Source organism: Capra hircus, chromosome 10, assembly GCF_001704415.2.
Source record: "Capra hircus breed San Clemente chromosome 10, ASM170441v1, whole genome shotgun sequence".
In the NCBI taxonomy this organism is placed as follows: domain Eukaryota; kingdom Metazoa; phylum Chordata; class Mammalia; order Artiodactyla; family Bovidae; genus Capra; species Capra hircus.
Genome location: NC_030817.1, coordinates 26,874,036 through 26,892,679, shown reverse-complemented (window position 1 = coordinate 26,892,679; position 18,644 = coordinate 26,874,036). Strand labels below are relative to the sequence as shown.

The window sequence follows — 18,644 nt, the reverse complement described above, 5'->3', positions numbered from 1 at the left end:
GAGGAGAGTAGGTAATGTGACAGATGTTTACTGAGAAGCAGTTCTATACAATGTGAAGGATATCTTTGTACTTGGGGCATATGTAAAAGTGAAAGGGAAATGTTGGAATCTACCCTACAGTTAGACTCTCTGAATGATGTTTATAAGTAAAAAGATATCATATGTAATCCCCAAGTAGTATGAATGAGATTTTAAGATCATTTTTATTTAATTTAGGAAATCATTTTACTAAAACCTGAAGGGGATGCTAAAATACAGGCCATCATGAGCCAGGCTGAGAGCAGCAAGGCTCCAGTGGTTACAAAGACCCTCACTGATATCAAGAACCAGTGGGACAACACACTCCATTTGGCCAACACATATCTAAGGTAAAGGGCATGCCTTCACCATTTTCCTAATTTTTCATTGCACAGTGAAGCCATAACAAGTATGTTTTGTCTACCTTCTGGATGTAGATATAATATATCTATTGGAGAGAAAGTAATGTCAGGGACAACCACAGTGTTGAGGCAGAAACAGACTAGTTCTCTGGATCAGATATGAAACACGCTGTCATCACTCCCTGTTTACTTTGACCGGTGCATCAACCCACCATTGGTAACAAATTAACACTGTCTATCATTCCACCTTCAATAAAGTCCTTCTGTACCAAACCTCCTGCCCCCAGACAACCTCAGGGTTTACATTACTATAGGATAATTTATGCTTTTAAATATATATGCTATGAGAAACATTTATAAATGTCTGAATTAAGTGGACATAATTCTGGTGAAAATTCTTAACTCCTTTCATATCAAATCAAATCATGATACATTTAATGTTCGGTGGAAACGTAAATTTCGTATTTTTATAAGGAAGCAGTCAGATCAAAATTAAAATCAAGCTGTAGGAAACAGAAGCTAGTTAGTTGGCCGATATACTGCATGCTTATTTGTTTTACTTAAATGAAAAAGAAAAACATAGAATAATTATATTTAAACATAATAAAAACTGGACTAATTTGAAATCTAAATTATTAAGCATTTGTCCTCAGATCAAATTATATAATGGAAACAATAGTTTTTTAAAGACATACTGCAACTAACTTTTATCTTGATTTCTGAGTTAAACTTAGGGCCATGTAGAATGTTACAATGCCAAAGAAGTCTCTGGGAATAATGTACAGTAGTGTTATTTTAATGCTTTTTATAATAATACATGTTGTATTATATGATGCAAAATGCTGTTTTGTTTTGCTGTGTCATTTCACTTATAAATTATTTTGTAAAATTTAGCCATCAGGAAAAGCTTCTACTAGAAGGCGAGAAGTATTTGCAAAGTAAGGAGGATCTGAGATTAATGCTCACAGAACTAAAAAAGAAACAAGAAGTGGGCTTTGCTCTGCAACCTGGTTTGCAGGAGAAGAAAGCTCAATTAAAAATTTATAAGAAGTTCCTCCAGAAAGCGCAGGATTTGACATTCTTACTAGAGGAGTTAAAATCTCAAGGAAATTACCTCTTAGAGTGCACTAAAAATCCCAACTTTAGTGAAGAACCGTGGCTGGAAATCAAGCATCTACATGAGAGTCTTCTTCAACAACTGCAGGTGAAATACTCGAAATAAAACTTTAAGTGATTGTCCTCAGTATGCTTGATTATGTACTATTTGTGTATGGAAACATTTTTTGTTTCTTTTGGAAAATCTAAAGCTTTTAAAATTGATCATTTTTAGATACAAATGCTAGCTCCACAAAATGGAAGAATCAATTTGGTCAGTTTTGCTAGAGAAATGTAGTGTGTATTACTTGATGAACTTGAGAACTTTCATCAAAGTTCTCCTCTTCAGGGATTGGAAGGTTTAAAATTTTTTTCCAGGCCCTCAGCAGTGAAAATGTGGAGTCCTAACCACTGGACTGCCAGGGAATTCCCTTAGGCATTTTTATGTAAGTGATAGTGTCAAAATTGTCCATGCAGCATCCATCTATCCATCTATCAGTCTATGATTGCATTCATCCATCCATCCATCCACACATCCATCCATCATCTATTGTGATAGTTGTATCCATTATTCTATACAAACTTTATCAGGTTTCTCCCTTTAGTCTTTCCACATGATCTACAATAAAAGAATTAAGAAGTAAAATGTCATTTTGTCATGAAGCATAGTATTATCGTAAGAGAATTATTTATATTCTTTGCACACTGAAAGTTGGATTCAGTGTAAGGATTGCCTGGATTAGAAATCTCACTTATACAGATAGCAGGAGTTGTGCAGAGGTGAAGATTATGCTCACTTGGCTGTATGTTATTTAATTGCTGCTTTTCTGATCAGGTGTGGTCACCTTATTTTCTTACTCCAGGAAGAGAACTTGAAAGTGGTTTTGCTCTTGAGTTAGGATTACTTTTTCCCAACTTTGGGGTTTGATTCTTAGGAAAGGAATCTGAGGTTAGGTTGATTTCACATAGTCTCATTTCTGAGAAGGATAATTGAGGGGGCTGCTTTATTATGGATGTTTGTGATTTGGTGATATAATTTGTAGCCATTTCATTTTGTAAACCTCTGACAAGTTGTTTTCGGGAGTGAAATGAAGGCAAAGAAACGTGGGGTGGGCAACAAATAAATATCTCAACACTAAAAATTTTACCAAAGAACTCTGGATGATTTATGATCTTATTTCTATTTCAAGATGAACCCTCATAAAATAAATATTTATGAACAATTTAATTATATTCTGAGTGAGATAATTCAGAGATCTAATTCATACATTGTCAATGTTTTATTTTTAGGATTCTGTGCAGAAACTAGAAGGTCATGTTCAAGAACACGACTCTTACCAGCTTTGCGTCACAGACCTAAACACTGCATTGGACTGTATCGCTAAGGAATTTGTCTGTTTTTCTGATAGGCCTGTGGATGAAAGAGCAGTTGAGGAAAAACTGCAGAAACTGCAGGTATTAAGCAATATCCAGAAATGATAGGCATTAAAAAAAATTAATATTAAACACAACTTGACAAATTAGTGTCCTTGATCAGAAATTCAAATGCTGAAAGAAAAGAAATAAAAAAAGAAAAAGAAATTAAGATGTTGAAAATGCTATTCAGATGACTATTGGATAAAGTCCTATCTGGTCATGAAAAGTGGGAATGTTCTTCATTAGTGAGCAAATCCATTTATAATTTGAGCTGGACAGTACTCAGCCCTCTGGACCCTCAGAGGTAAATCCACTCATGACCAGTCAGCAGCTGCTGGAGATCTCTGTCTTAGAAAAAAGAGCAGTGATTCCAGGAGATAACTGGGTGATCAAATGGTGCACCTAATGCAATAAGGCTGAAGGGGAAATGGTTCAATTTTGCAGTCTTCATCACGGGTGGATGGGAGTTGTGTAATTTTCACCTTATTTATTTTCATACTCATGGACTACCTTAGAGTTCTCTGCAGATGGAGAGTTTTTTAAATTCCAACCCTCACCACTTCAACAACCCCTCACCTTACACAGTAAGCATTGCAGCTCTTTACCCGCATTCTCAAAACACATTCCTTGGAAGCTCACTGTTTGCACAGCCAACAAATGCAGTGTTCTCTGGAAGGAAATAGCAAAGCATGTTCTTTTCTATGCTGCTTTCACAGTCCTTTGGAGATTGCATGGGGTGAGTCTCAGGAAGCACTAGTGCCTTGAGTTTGGGAATTTCTGATCTCTTCTTTTTAGGAACTTGGAAATCAAGCAAGACCCCCCCTTTCAGAATAGTTTGACACTGTCACAAGGCTACCTGCCTCTCCCTCTTTTTTCGGCCACGTGGCATGCGGGACCATAGTTTCCAGACCAGGGATTGATCCTGAGCCCCCCTGCAGTGGAAACGCAGAGTCTTAACCACTGGACCACCAGGGAAATCCTACCTCCCTTTTTAACAGTGATAATTTGACAAATGTTGAGGGTCATCATGTCCAAGCCCCTGTTTGGGTGCCTCAGATACTGAGAAAAGTATAAGACATGAGCTATAGTTGGAAGGAATCTCAGAAACTATCAAGTTCAGATTCCTCATTTTATATATGATGAGCTAAATGACAGAGTGGGGGCTACTACTTGGGTCTTCTGACCCCACTAGACTTCTGTACTTGAGTGTCTCATAGTTATTTGTGGTTCAGCATGTCCGGAAAATAACTCGTCATCTCCTTCCTTTTCTCCATATCCCGACTTCTTCCAGTGAGCCTGCTTCTTCTCCTCTGATTCTGGATATCTACACCATCTCTCTAGGCTGTGGGTCAGAAACCTGGATATCCTTTCTTAGGCTGCCCAGCCTAGAGGGACATCAAGAGTTGTCTCTTTCATCTCTGGGTTATCTCTACAATTGGTCCCTCTGTTGTTACCCCCATGACCGCTGCTTTAGAGCAGACCCTCATCTCACAGATGCCTGTGTATGTTAGATGTCTGAATAGGCTCCCTGCCTGCACTGTCACCTCGCTGGTGCAATTTGCCCATGGCCACCTTGTATCTATCCAAAATGCAATCTGGAACTCCCTTCTTCCAGCTGAAAAGGTTTCAATGACCTGTGCATATCTGTTAGCATACATCTTTCCACACTCTATTACAATTGTCTGTTTACTTCTGTGTCACTCTCACTAGGCTATAGGATTGTGAAGGGACTATATTTTACTCATCTATGTAATTTCAAAACTTGACCATATTACTCACGTGAATGAATGAATACTTATTGTGTAGTCCATTAGAACAGTGAGTAATAAATACAGCATAGTTCACCTAGTAACTTTTAGGCTTATTCTGTTTCAGTAGTAACATCTGTACCTGCTATAGTTTATCAAATTCCTTTTGAATCTGGAGATCTCAAATTAGCCTCATTCATTTAAGCATTTAGTAAGTATTGATTGAGTTCCTTTTGATTGATTTAAGCTTTGCTCTGAATTTTAAATGTTAGCACTAGATTCATATAAGCACATACTAAATGATGTTATTCTTTTTAGAGCCTTGCACAAAGTAGGCACTTATTATTTAGTGTTTTGGTTGTGTTTGATTTTAATATTATTTATATATTAATTAGTATCTTGAACAAAATATATACTCAACAAATGTGTTGGCCATTTCCTATGTTCTAGGAATGGGTTGTGAACATTTTCTTCATTACTTTTTATAAATGTAATCTTATAAAGTCTTCTAGTATCTTACAAAATCTGTTGGGGAGTTTGATCTGGGTCACTACATTAGTTTAAATTTTGCCCAAAGTTTCTTCTTTGTGATATGGGTTGATATGTTTCTTACAAAGCTTCCCACTAGTGAAGTAGAATACTCTATAATTTACAAAAGTCGACTAACTCTTGTGATAATTGAACAGTGGTACTTTTGTGACAATCTTTTCTCTGCTCACAGGACCTAGAGAATAGTCTCCATTTACAAGATGGCACATTAGAGAAGATTTTAACTTTAGCAAAATCCGTCAAGCAAAATACATCTTCAGCAGGACAGAAGATTATTAAAGATGATATAAAATCACTGAAGTGTAAACAAAATGATTTGGAAAACAGACTTGAATCTGCTAAGCAAGAGATGGAAAACTGTCTCAATAGCATTCTCAAATCAAAATGCGCAACAGAAAAGAAAGCAAAGTTTCCTCTGCCAGCCAGAGAGGAGCAGGTCACTTCTGATGTACAGGAGTCCACTCAGGACTCAGCTGCAGTGGAAAAGTTGGAGGAAGACTGGGAAATCAATAAGGTTGGTACTTGTGATTGCAGCTCTGAGACATTATGTCTGCGAATGAAGAGGTGTTGTTGGGCTCTGAAGAGAGGGTCGTAAATCAAGCCTCCTGATTTCATAATTAAACCCTCAATGTGCTGGCTATTTATGATGCTCACTTGTAAAAAGAGCCCTTAGAAAACTGTCCAGGATTTCAGCAGTGAAATATTACTGTTCATCTGTTAGAAATGTCAGTCATCAATTTAGGTTTATTATTCTCTCTGATATGTAATCAGATACAGTTTCTTGGGTCAAGAGCTCAAAAGCAAATTAGAGAAGGCAAAAGAAAATGTGCTTTACCCATTTTCTTAGGGAAAAAAAAAATCTAACAGCTCTATTTTGGTGGGTCTTTTTTTTCTTGTTGATTTCATAATGAAATCAGAGACTGTGTGGAAGGATAGCTGCCTTTCTTTATCTTCTTGCATTAACCCTATACTGCAAATGTATTTTTAACTGTTGTCAGGTCATTTAGTGTGAGAATAATGACATTCAGGCTTCTGATCTTCCTGGGGAGAAGAAAGAAGAATATTGTTTTGTTTTCTTTCTAAACACCCAAATGAGTATATTTCCCTGTGGCTTTTAAAGTGCTTTCTCATAGGTGAGAGATTGAAATGGAAAAGGCACAAAGAGCCATCCAATAAACTACACTTGAAAGAGTCTCCCTGTTTGGCAGCCTCTCGCAGTCCAGGGTCCATTGGGACAACAGCGAAAGTTAGCCGTTTCATTGTCGGCATTTTTCAGAATACGTGATACACGGGGATGAAGAGAATCTGTACTTCTGTTGTCTTCCAAGAGCAGAAATACATGGAGGGACTTCCCTGTGCTGGCCTAGTGGGTAAGAATCCACCTGCCAGCGCAGCGGAGCACCGTTTCAATCCCTAGTCTAGGAAGATTTCACATGCCTTGGGGTAACAGCCCATGCACCACAACCGCTGAGCCGGTGCTCTAGAGCTGGCGAGCTGCAACTACTGAGCCCAGGACTGCAGCTGTTGAAGCCCGCTTGCCCTAGAGCCTGTGCTCCGCAAGAAGAGAAGCCTCTGCAATGAGAAGCCCGCCCACCACACCAGGAGGGGAACCACCCCTGCTTCCACAGCTAGAGAAGTCCCACGTGCAGCAACAAAGACCCAGTGCAGCCAGAAAAAGAGAGAAGAAACGCATGGAGGACTAGAGGAGCCAGATAGGGTTTCCTAAAATGTGAAACAAGGTCAAATGCCAATGGAACATGTCTCTGACATGAAATCCCACATGTTGGATCAAGCTAACAAAGTATGTCTTAAAAGCTTAGGGCCCTGTGATGAGACTCTTGAAGTTGTATCTGTAAAAGGAACTTTCTTAATGGTATTTAAAGAGCTGTAAAAAGTAAAAATACTTGAGTACTTTTCTATCCTAATATGTGACATTGATAACTGGATTTGCTTAATAACTCTAAGTTTAGCTTCTCAGACCCATGTTGGCTGTAAACTACCTGAATTCAGTAGAGTATATTGAAAACTAAAGATCACAACCCAATAATAAAAATTTTTGTTTATTAAGCTTTTACTCATTCTTGGATGATGAGCTATTGATAATTTATGCTACTTCATTAGAATGCTTTTTTTTTTTTTAGGGGCAGATGAAGAGACTTAAGTCTTCAAATAATTTTCACAAGCCTGTACTAGAGGAAGCTAGTTTTAGTTTCTAGTAACACTTTTAACACCTTTTTTCCCTTTCTACTGTAACATGAATCTTTTCTTTTTTTAATATGGAAAGGCATTTTATTTCAAATATAACAGTGTGTACATGTCAATTCCAAACTCCCAGTCCATCCCTACCCTCAATCCTGTCCACCTGGTAACCATAAGTTCATTCTCTACGTCTGTGAGTCTATTTCTGTTCTGTAGATAAATTCATTTGTTTCATTTTATTTTAGAGTCCACATATAAATGATATATGGTTTTATCTTTCTCTGTCTAGTTACTTTATTTAGTATGACAGTCTCCAGGTCTATCTATGATGCTGCAAATAGCATTATTTCATTCGTTTTTTTAAATTTATTTTAATTAGAGGCTAATTACTTTACAATATTGTAGTGATTTTTGCCATATATTGGCATGAATCAGCCATGGGTGTACATGTGTTCCCCATCCTGACCCTCCCTCCCCATCCCATCCCTCAGGGTCATCGAAGTGCACCAACCCTGAGTACCCTGTCTCATGTATCGAACCTGGACTGGCGATCTGTTTCACATATGATAATATACATGTTTCAATACTATTCTCTCAAATCATCCCATCCTTGCCTTCTCCCACAGAGTCCAAAAGACTGTTCTTTACATCTGTGTCTCTTTTGCTGTCTCGCATATAGGGTCATCATTTCCATCTTTCTAAATTCCGTATATATGCGTTGGTATACTGTATTGGTGTTTTTCTTTCTAACTTACTTTACTCTGTATAATAGGCTCCAATTTCATCCACCTCATTAGAACAGATTCAAATGTATTCTTTTTAATGGCTGAGTAATATTCCTTTGTGTATATGTACCGCAGCTTTCTCATCTGTTCATCTGCCAATGGACATCTAGGTTGCTTCCATGTCCTGGCTATTATAAACATGAACATTGGGGTACATGTGTCTCTTTCAATTCTGGTTTCCTCGGTGTGTATGCCCAGCAGTGGGATTGCTGGGTCATATGGCAGGTCTATTTCCAGTTTTTTTAAGGAACCTCCACACTGTTCTCCATAGTGACTGTACTAGTTTGCATTCCCACCAACAGTGTAAGAGGGTTCCCTTTTCTCCACACCCTCTCCAGCATTTATTGTTTGTAGATTTTTGGATAGCAGCCATTCTGACTGGCGTGAGATGGTACCTCATTGTGGTACCTCAATGATTTGCGTTTCTCTAATAATGAATGATGTTGAGCATCTTTTCATGTATTTGTTAGCCATCTGTATGTCTTCTTTGGAGAAATGTCTGTTTAGTTCTTTGGCCCATTTTTTGATTGTTTCATTTATTTTTCTGGAACTGAGCTGCAGGAGTTGCTTGTATTTTTTGAGATTAACTCTTTGTCAGTTGCTTCGTTTGCTCTTATTTTCTCCTACTCTGAAGGCTGTCTTTTCACCTTGCTTATAGTTTCCTTCATTGTGCAAAAGCTTTTAAGTTTAGTTAGGTCCCATTTGTTTATTTTTGCTTTTATCTCCATTACTCTGGGAGGTGGGTCATAGAGGATCCTGCTGTGATTTATGTCAGAGAGTGTTTTGCCTGTGTTTTCCTCTAGAAGTTTTATAGTTTCTGGTCTTACGTTTAGATCTTTAATCCATTCTGAGCTTATTTTTGTGTAAGGTGTTAGAAAGTGTTCTAGTTTCATTCTTTTTAATAGTTGGGTAAATTAAAAGATGCTTGCTCCTTGGAAGAAAAGCTATGACCAACCTAGACAGCATATTAAAAAGCAGAGACGTTACTTTGCTGACAAAGGTCTGTCTAGTCAAAGCTATGGTTTTTCCAGCAATCATGTATGGATGTGAGAGTTGGACCACAAAGAAAGCTGAGTGCTGAAGAATTGATGCTTTTGAACTGTGGTGTTGGAGAAGAATCTTGAGAGTCCCTTGGACAGCACAGAGATCAAACCAGTCAATCCTAAAGGAAATCAGTCCTGAATATTCATTAGAAGGATTGAGACTGAATCTGAAGCTCCAATACTTTGGCCACCTGATGTGAAGAACTGACTCATTGGAAAAGACCCTGATGCTGGGAAAGATTGAGGGCAGGAGGAGAAGGGGATGATAGAAGATAAGATAGTTGGATGACATCACTGACTAGATGGACATGAGTTTGAGCAAGCTCCCGGAGTTGATGTACAGGGAAGCCTGGCGTGCTTCAGTCCATGGCGTCACAAAGAATCAGACACAACTGAGCAACTGAACTGAACATTCCATTGTGTATATGTAACACCTCTTTTTTTAAAAAAAATTTTATTGGAACTTTTGGCCACCTGATGTAAAGAGCCAACTCTTTGGGAAAGACCCAGATATTGGGAAAGACTGAATGCAAAAGAAAAAGGGGGTGACAGAGGATGAGATGGTTAGATAACATCACCGAGTCAGTGGACATGAATTTGAGCAAACTCCAGCAGATAGTGGAGCCTGATATGCTATAGTCCATGGGGTCACGAAGAGTTGGACACAGCTTAGTAACAGAACAACAAATCTGAATTTTGTAATATTTTCTTAGCCCCAATAAAGACATGTGGACTTCCTTATAGCTCAGTTGGTAAAGAATCTGCCTGCAATGCAAGAGACACCGGTTCAATTCCTGGGTCGGGAAGATCTGCTGGAGAAGGGATAGGCTACACACTCCAGTATTCTTAGGCTTCCCTTGTGGCTCAGCTGGTAAAGAATCTGCCTGCAATGTGGGAGACCCTGGGTTTGATCCCTGGATTGGGAAGATGCCCTGCAGAAGGGAAAGACTACCCAATCCAGTATTCTGAGCTGGAGAATTCCATGGACTAGTCCATGGGGTTGCAAAGAGTCAGACATGACTGACTGACTTTCACTCACTCACTCACTCACTCAAGGGATATTTTAGATCCAGACCTTTGGCTGACTTTTTCTTTAATATCAAAAATGCTAATGCAGGCTTAGAGGCACAAGAAGTTACAAAATGCAGTCTGAAGGGTGTGGGTGCTTATGATCCAAGATCATACTGTATATTTTTACAGAGGTGAATTTCTAAAATTTTTTAAATATGAAAATACAAAACTGCCTTCCATCTCCCCCTTCCTATATAATTTAAGTGGGGTTACAGATTAGGATATGATAAAAAGTGAGGTCTGAGTAATCTCTTAGGATTCTAGATAAAAAGGAAATACAGGGTAACTGATACATTCTTCTCATTATTTTTCTAAAAACTCATAAAGCAACATTATAGCTTAACCCATATTGAATGATCTTCTTGTCCCTTCCTTCCCAAATGTCAACCTTCATGGCATAATTGTGCCTAAAAAAAACAAAACACCTTTTGTCTATGATTGCTTGTTGAATTTCTTTGTCATTGGGTATAATTTCAGTATGTCTGAATCATTTTTTGTTCTTTTTAACATTTTCTGAGTGTTTATAATTTCCATATTTAAATTAACATGGATGATCATAGACATAAAACATGCGAGGCATCCAGCTGTAGCTGAGTGACCAGAAACTCAGGGAAGTCAGTACTAGAATGAAGAGGTAGAAAGAGAGTTCATTCCTGGGGTAAATGATGTTTATTTCTGGTGTTGGTTATCCTAGTAAGTCAGTAGAAAAATTTTTGTCTTGGAACATGTAGTTAGGTCATGTGTCAACTCTGTCTTCCAAGTATATTACTTTGCTTTCTAGCCACTATGCAAATCTTGGTTCTTGCTCTAGAAGTATTATTCTCAATCCAAGATTTATTTCTATACAGGAGTGACTTACATGGTATAAATGGTATTAACATCTAGGAGCAGCATGCATTTGAGGACATTCTTCAAAGTCCTAAAATATTAGGCTGAGGAACCTTAGAAAATTTCTATCCTAACCCTGTGTTTCAGGTTAGGGAATTGACATCAGAAGGTGTTAATCAGCCAAGTTCTCATTCTAGAAGAGTTGGGATTAGAACCAAGCTCGTCTCTACCCAGTTTGATGTTTGGCTGTCTTATCCCCCAATTTTATCAAATGTGTTACATGGGCTGTTAATTGAAGTTTAATACGCTAATATGCTATCTGGCTCCAGTGGACCCTTTATTGAGTTCTTTTGCTTGTTTTCAAACCTTCTCTACCCTCCTTCAGCCCAGCCGAGCCCTGTTCCTGTCATTCCTAGCAGATCTCTGCTCCATAACTGCTAAATTGATTGGTCCTCAACTTCTTTCCATTTCATAAACCGCTAATTGTTAATCATGGCAATCGAAGACTAAATGAAACTCTTTTATTTTTTTCTAACGTGAATTCATCTATACATCCATTCAGTAAAACTTTCTTGAATTGGCAATGATGGTTCAGTGGTGAATGAAAATGGATATGGTCTCTCTTCTCATAGAGCTTCTGGTCTATAAGAGATGACATACATTAACCAACTAATTATCTGATGAGAGCCTAATTACAGGAACTAAAGGAAGGAACATGTTTCCATTATAATCTACAGTAAATGAGTCTGACTTGAACTGTAGTCAGGGAGAGCTTCTCTAAGGAAACAATACTTAAACTGAGATCAGCAGGGGTGGATTAAGGAGTAATTTCAGTTCTAGGAAAACATCCCAAAGAAACTCACATATGTTCAAGAAGACTTAAAACAAGGGTGTTTATCATCGCATATCTAAAATAGGAAAAGTTGGGAGCATGGTAATATCCATAGTAGCCTGACAGACATACATGTTCATTCAGACAGCAGAACTGTATAAAACCTCAAATGACTGAGTGAGATTTATATCTGACACCATGATAAACCTCAAATCATATTGCTGAATGAAGAAAATAAGTTATAAAATAATACATATGTGGTTCCAATTTTATGAGTTAATACATAAAATAATACTGTATGAATATTAATATATGTAGTCAAAGTATAAAGACAAATGTGTGTGGATTTAGAATAGTGGTTAGTTCTAGGGAAGAATAGATGAAAAAGAAGTGAGGACTGGAGTTTAAATTGTATTTTTAAGATGGAAAATTATATCAGTTATATCCTTGTCATGGGTAATGAGTAACCATGATATTGTATTCTTTTAAATATATTTGAAACATCTTATTGTTTATTGTTTAAAAGAAGATGTTTCAGATGAGTCTGGAAAATCAGAATAGAGCTAAAGATGAGAAGAAAAAGATGGCTGGTTACAAAAGAATCTTTCCAGGAGCCAATCAGGGCAGGTGTCTGTGTTCTAATTCTGGAGTGTACACAAAGGAATGTTACTTTTTAAATTTAAAATGTTCCTTTGAGGGATTCTGTTGGATTTTCTGCCAAAGTGGAAACATGGCTTTTGGGTTTGGTAAACAAATGGTGTTTTGGGGTGATTTCAGGTTTTCTAGGATGCTCTCTCTGACCACTGAAGGCTGAGTACAAATAGCAGGTTGTAAATGTGGCTAGTCAAGTGACCGGTCCATCAGGTAAGAGAGACCAGGGCTCTGAATTCCTAATGAATTATTGATAAGGAGTGAAGATTTCCTGGGTTTAGTGTCTATGTCTTTAGCTCAGGAGCTCTTGCCCTGCAGGTGGATTTGTTGGGGTACTAAGTAACAGTAGCCATCGGGTGACAAAGAGATAGGCTTCGCCCTCGCAGGACTTCAGTTTATGGTGTAGAAATCTGTGATGTGGCACCAACGCCCCCCCTTCTCACAGTCTTCCTGGATCTCCCTCCCTGCCCCCATCCCATGCAGAGATCCTGCCTTCCATGGAGATTAACCATAGTTCTCATGAATAAATTGTTAGAAATGGAGGAAATTGGCAAAATCATCCCAATTATTTACAGCCTTTTAGAAGAAGTGTCCTGTGCTAAGTGCCAAGCAGATATTTCAAAACCAGTAACACTGGTCAACTGAATTTTCTTACCAATCAGTATTGGTGAAGCTCCAGATGGTATCTGTTTTATCTAAATAAATCCTGATTTTATAATAGTTTCACATTGACAGAAAACTTGCAAAGATAGTACAGATAGTTCTCATTTATCCCTTACCCAGTTTTTCCCATTGTTAACATCGTAACATTACTATCTAGGCTGTATTTTTAAGACAATTTTTTAACAATTTCTGCCATGTTTGGAGATGTGGATATATTTTATTCACAGACTTGGTACAGACTGGATGTTTACTGACATGAAAGTATATGGCAGAATTGAATGATATTTCACTTGTAAAGTAACCTGAAAATGAAATCTACTACCTTAGCAAAACAATGTGAAATGTTTTAAAATTGCTACTGTGGGACCTGGTATATATAAGTGCTCAACAAATGTTTGTTGAAAAAAATGAATAAATGAGTTGAAATGCCATCTCTGTATGTCCTATTGAGAACCTCAAGTTCTTAGAGCTTTTAGAAAAGATCAAATTACCCTCTATATAACCTGTTCTGCCATACCCAGAATTGGAATTCTTACTATTACTTGGTTTAAAGCATTACATTTTAAATGCATGAAATTTTGGCATTTCTTTCATCTCTCCACTTACTGTTTTAAACTACCAGTGGGTACCATTGAATGCCTATTTATTAAACCAGCCCTCTGCATCATGGTGAATACTAAGTATGCGCTTTGGAACTTTTGTTTTGTTCATATCTGTTTTCTTTCTTTAAGACTGTAGCTATTCCTCAGTTATATAATTGAGAAATGCTAGATCCTATACTATCTTGCAAAAAAAGTTTCATTTTTCTTGGTATTAAATATTGTGTGGAAAATACTAAATATTGTCATTAAATATTGCATGAAAAAATCCACTTTGGTCATGGCAAAAATACACTTTTGAAAAGTCTTTAATGTGAGTAAATAGAAGAAACTGGAATTTTTTCATCAAGAAAAATAAAAATTATTCATTTGGAAGTTAGTCTGTTTAGCAATTAATCTTTATATGTTTTCAGAATTCAGCTTTGGAAATGATTTTGTCAAGACAACTTTCTCTTGATGTTCAAGAAAGCATGAAAAACACTGAAGATGAGCAGAAAGTCAATGAGCTGCAAAATCAACCTTTAGAATTAGATGTTATGTTAAGAAATGAACAATTAAAAAAGATAGAGGTATGGAAACAAGAAAAACACTGACAACATGATTGCATCATTTATCTAGTGCAATACAATATATTTTAATTACCAAAAACTTGCTTGCACAGAATGAAAAGTCTTATTTAACCTTTGCCTGATGATCAATTTGGTAACTGTATAATTATGTACTAATCAGTAAGTTGTATAAATCTTTCCATTTAAAAAGTGTAAGTTTAATGAACATTAGTCTTTCTCTTTCAAAAAGTTCCTAAAAACTTACTTACTCAGTGATAAATTTTGGAGTTTCTGGCTTGTCATTATTCCTTTTTTTAGTCATATCTATTTTTCTGCGTTTGACGAATTCCTTTTGTTTTTCCTAATTATCAACATTATGGGGTACTCCTCCTTCATTTTTATAGCTGTGTTGACATAACTGTGTTTATACATTTATGTACTTATAGCCATGGTAAGGCATCTAAAAATCCAGTACATGATCATGTTTTGAAAAATGATCCTTAGAATTTTAGCCAAGTTTATGTAATAGTAAACGTGTATCTAAAAGAGGAAAAAGAGATGATGCATGTAAATAATAAAAGCAAGATCAATCTTCTTTAGACATTATAGAACCTTTGAATACAATAGCGTGACCAGATTGCTATTAGAAGTTAGACCAATGGTGAATGTTAGTTTAGATTTTAACATGACTCCAGTGTTGGGGGGGCGGGGCAGGGATCTTTTAAATGTCAGGACCTTAGTTTCTTTGGGTGCAAATGAAATATTTAAAAATCTTCTTGGAATGGAATGTATTACTGGAAGGAAAGAGCAAGGGGGAAAATAAATGAATTAATTAATCAGTGAATTAGTAAGTGTATATTTATTGATCTCCTTTACTTGTTTTCAGGAATTATGTACCCTGTTGGAAGGAAAGAAAGCAGCCATTGAACCTCTAGAACAAAGTGAATATCTCAACAAAACAGAAACAAGTGCCTTGGTCCTCCACGATGAAAGTTATTCAGTGCAGCACTTGGATAATCTGCTTCAGGCACTTATTACTTTGAAGAAAAAGAAAGAAAGTCAATACTGTCTCCTTAAAGATTTTCAGGGACATCTCATGGCAGCTGAATCCTCGATGAAAGCCTTGTTGACAGAAAAGGAAAGTCTAAAAGTGTAAGTATAAAAATTTAGGACGTGCATTCTTTATTTCAACCATAGGCTTCACTTCTTTGGACAGGCCCAGGGTGTTAAGAGCTTATATTGTTAAAGAATATTATGATTTTAATACTACAGTATAGAAATTAATTTCATATGGAAACCATTAAAAAATTCTTTAGTGGTTTTCGTATTTTAAAGAAACATTTATATATTCTGGGTCTGTATATTAAATACAGCTTCTCCTTAAAAAAATAAAGTTTAGCCTGATGGTTTTGCCTTCTTGATCAGTGTTGTTATTGTTGGTAAGATGATAACAAACGAGTTGGATATTGTCATTTTCCTTAGTCCTAGCTTTGCATAAGTACTTTATAGATTATAGAGGACTTTTGCATACATTGTTTCCTTTGCTGTTTACTCCTTTCCTGTGGTTCTGCATTTTTATGATACTCATTTTATAGATGAGCTTTCTACATTGTCACACATTAATTGAGAGCCACAGTAAACAAGATTCTGATTTTTGTTTTAAGGAAAGAGTGTTCTTACAGACAATCTAATCTTCTCTTTCATGAATTCAGAGCAGAATTAATTTCTTTTAATGATAGCTAACTTCATGTTGAGGTAGTAAATATTATAAGCTTCACTTTTTCTTCTTTTGCTAGGGGACTCCTGGACAGTGCAACCTATATGGACAAAATTAAAAAATTTCTGGCATCAATTGAAAAAGAGAAAGATTCTTTAAGCAAGATGAAAATTGAATGGGAAAATTTATCAAACTGCCTGACTGACATGGATAAGAAGCTATTGGAAAGCCAGATCAAGCTACTTGAACATGGTTGGGAGCAAGTGGAACAACTGGTTCAGAAGAAGTATTCTCAACAATCAGTGGGGCACGATGAGTTTATGTTTCTCATGAGTAAACTTCAAGACCTTGAAACTTCCCTGCAGCAGCAGCAGCAGCATCTGCAGTTAAGGCTAAACTCTCCAGAAGCCCAGGAAGGGAATCTAAGCATGGTTGCTTTGGCCACTGAACTCCATACTATAAAGCATAGGTTTTCTATGCTCAAGGGGCGAGCTGAACTTCAGATGAAGAGAATTTGGGGAGAAAAAGAAAGGAAGATTTTAGAAGATGCAATAAATAATTTGCAGAAGCAGTTGGAAGCATTGGAACCATTAAACATGGAGGTGGAAAATCAGATCAAGAAGTGTGAAACCAGATACAAAATAAAAGAGGCTATCTTATGGGTCAAGAATCTGTTAGGTGAACTCACGCCTCCCATTTCCCTTCTCCCAGATGATGTTCTTTCACAGATCAGAAAATGCAAGGTGGTGCACGATGGCATTCTAGATAAGCAGCAGGTTGTGGAGTCCTTGGTTGAAGAGGTCAAAGATAATATTCCTAACCTCACAGCATATGAGAGCAATGATTTAAATAACCTTCTTCAGGACTTACAGAATCAATACCAAATGCTGGTTTTAAAATCAACCCAAAGATCACAGCAATTAGAACTTAAATTGGAAGAAAGAAGCAAATTTGTTGCCATAATAGGTAAGGTTCAACTTTCACTTCAAGGAAATGAAACACTGATAATCCCCAAGACAGAAACAGCCTCCACAGAAGCTGAACTAAAACAACTGTATGTTGCTTTGACCACTTCTCAGAAGGAATTGCAGGAAATTAAGAGTGTAATCTCGACACATCTTCAGGAACAAACAAGACTCTCTAAGGATCTAAGTGTATTTGAAAGATTATTTCTAGATGATCGATTGAAAAATCTTAAGACTAGAGCCAACAGAACTCAAAGATTCATTCAAAATAAATGTAATGAAGTAGAACACAAGATAAATTTTTACAGAGAATTTCATGAAAAAATATCTGCACTTCAGAAGGAGTTTGACCATATACAGCACAATGAACTTCTACTGAATCCAGAAGTAAACCCAGATGTTAAAGAGGAGTTGTATCATCTTAAAAACCAAATCACTGGCATTCAATCTAGTATCCTACAAGTACTGAAACTCAAAGAAGTGTTTGACTGTTTAGAACTAAAGTGGGATTGGACCCAACTTGATCAAATACAAACCCAAGTACTTGAAAAAGAACGAGAACTTGAAGAAAAAATTAAGCAGTTGAATACATTTGTGGCAGAATACGACAAATATCAAGCATCACTAGCTAAACTGAAGGCTTTGGATTTACAAATTAAGAAAAGGGCTGAACCAGTACTAACAATGCCTAACACTCCACCAGAGAGCAGTCTGCTCAATGCTCAAATTTTGAATCAGAGAATTGGGAAAGCCATGAACTTGTATCATGAGATTATCAAGAAATTAAGGGAAAATAAAGACTTTGATGACTTATTCAAAGAGAGAGAAATACAACAACTAAAGCTGCATGCAGAAGAAAATAATAAGTTGCGCCAGGTTCTCCAACAAAAAGTGGCCCTGCAATCCCAACTGAAAGAAATGGGTGAAAAGGATTTTAAGGACAAACTAGAAAATTCTTTACATGTTTTAAATCAGATAAAATCTCAGTTACAACAGCCATTACTTATAAATTTGCAAATTGAATATATTCAAAATGAAAAAGATAATTGTGAAGTGTTTCAGGAACAAGTTCAGGCAGAAATGGATAGCATTAAAGCTGTGACTGTTATTGAGAAGCAAAGTGAAGAAAATTCTTCTGAAGCTAGTGATGTGGAGGCAAAATTAAATGACATTGAAGATCTTTACATGCAGCTTAATGCAAGCATTGATTCCCGCACTGTAAGTTCTTTAATTAGGCAGTTAATGTATTTGTTTTAGTTTCATGTTTTTTAAAACATAAAAACCTGATTTTATGTTTTACTCTCGTTAATATCTACATTTCTCAAGAAATAACAGGTTCTTATGGCTGATCCACGTTGATGTTTGATAGAAGCCAACACAATACTGTAAAGCAATTATCCTTCAATTAAAAATAAACACATTTAAAAATCAGAAGTTACAGGTTCTATAAGAACATTCTGCACAGGAGAATAGTCATTTTAAAGAACTTCAAAGGGCCAGTTTATAGCCCCAACTCATTCCACATCAAAATATAGTGCTCATAGTGGAAAAAGAT

General features: G+C 36.7%; 1 protein-coding gene across 1 annotated transcript in view; it reads left to right on the top strand.

The window, feature by feature from the left end:
• The window catches only part of SYNE2 (spectrin repeat containing nuclear envelope protein 2), a 323,992-nt gene that overhangs the window by 154,024 nt on the left and 151,324 nt on the right, over window positions 1–18,644 (top strand). The window contains 7 exon segments of the mRNA XM_018054080.1: window positions 217–368; window positions 1,275–1,584; window positions 2,766–2,930; window positions 5,361–5,702; window positions 14,273–14,428; window positions 15,294–15,559; window positions 16,204–18,307. Coding sequence (XP_017909569.1) covers window positions 217–368; window positions 1,275–1,584; window positions 2,766–2,930; window positions 5,361–5,702; window positions 14,273–14,428; window positions 15,294–15,559; window positions 16,204–18,307 — 3,495 coding nt within the window.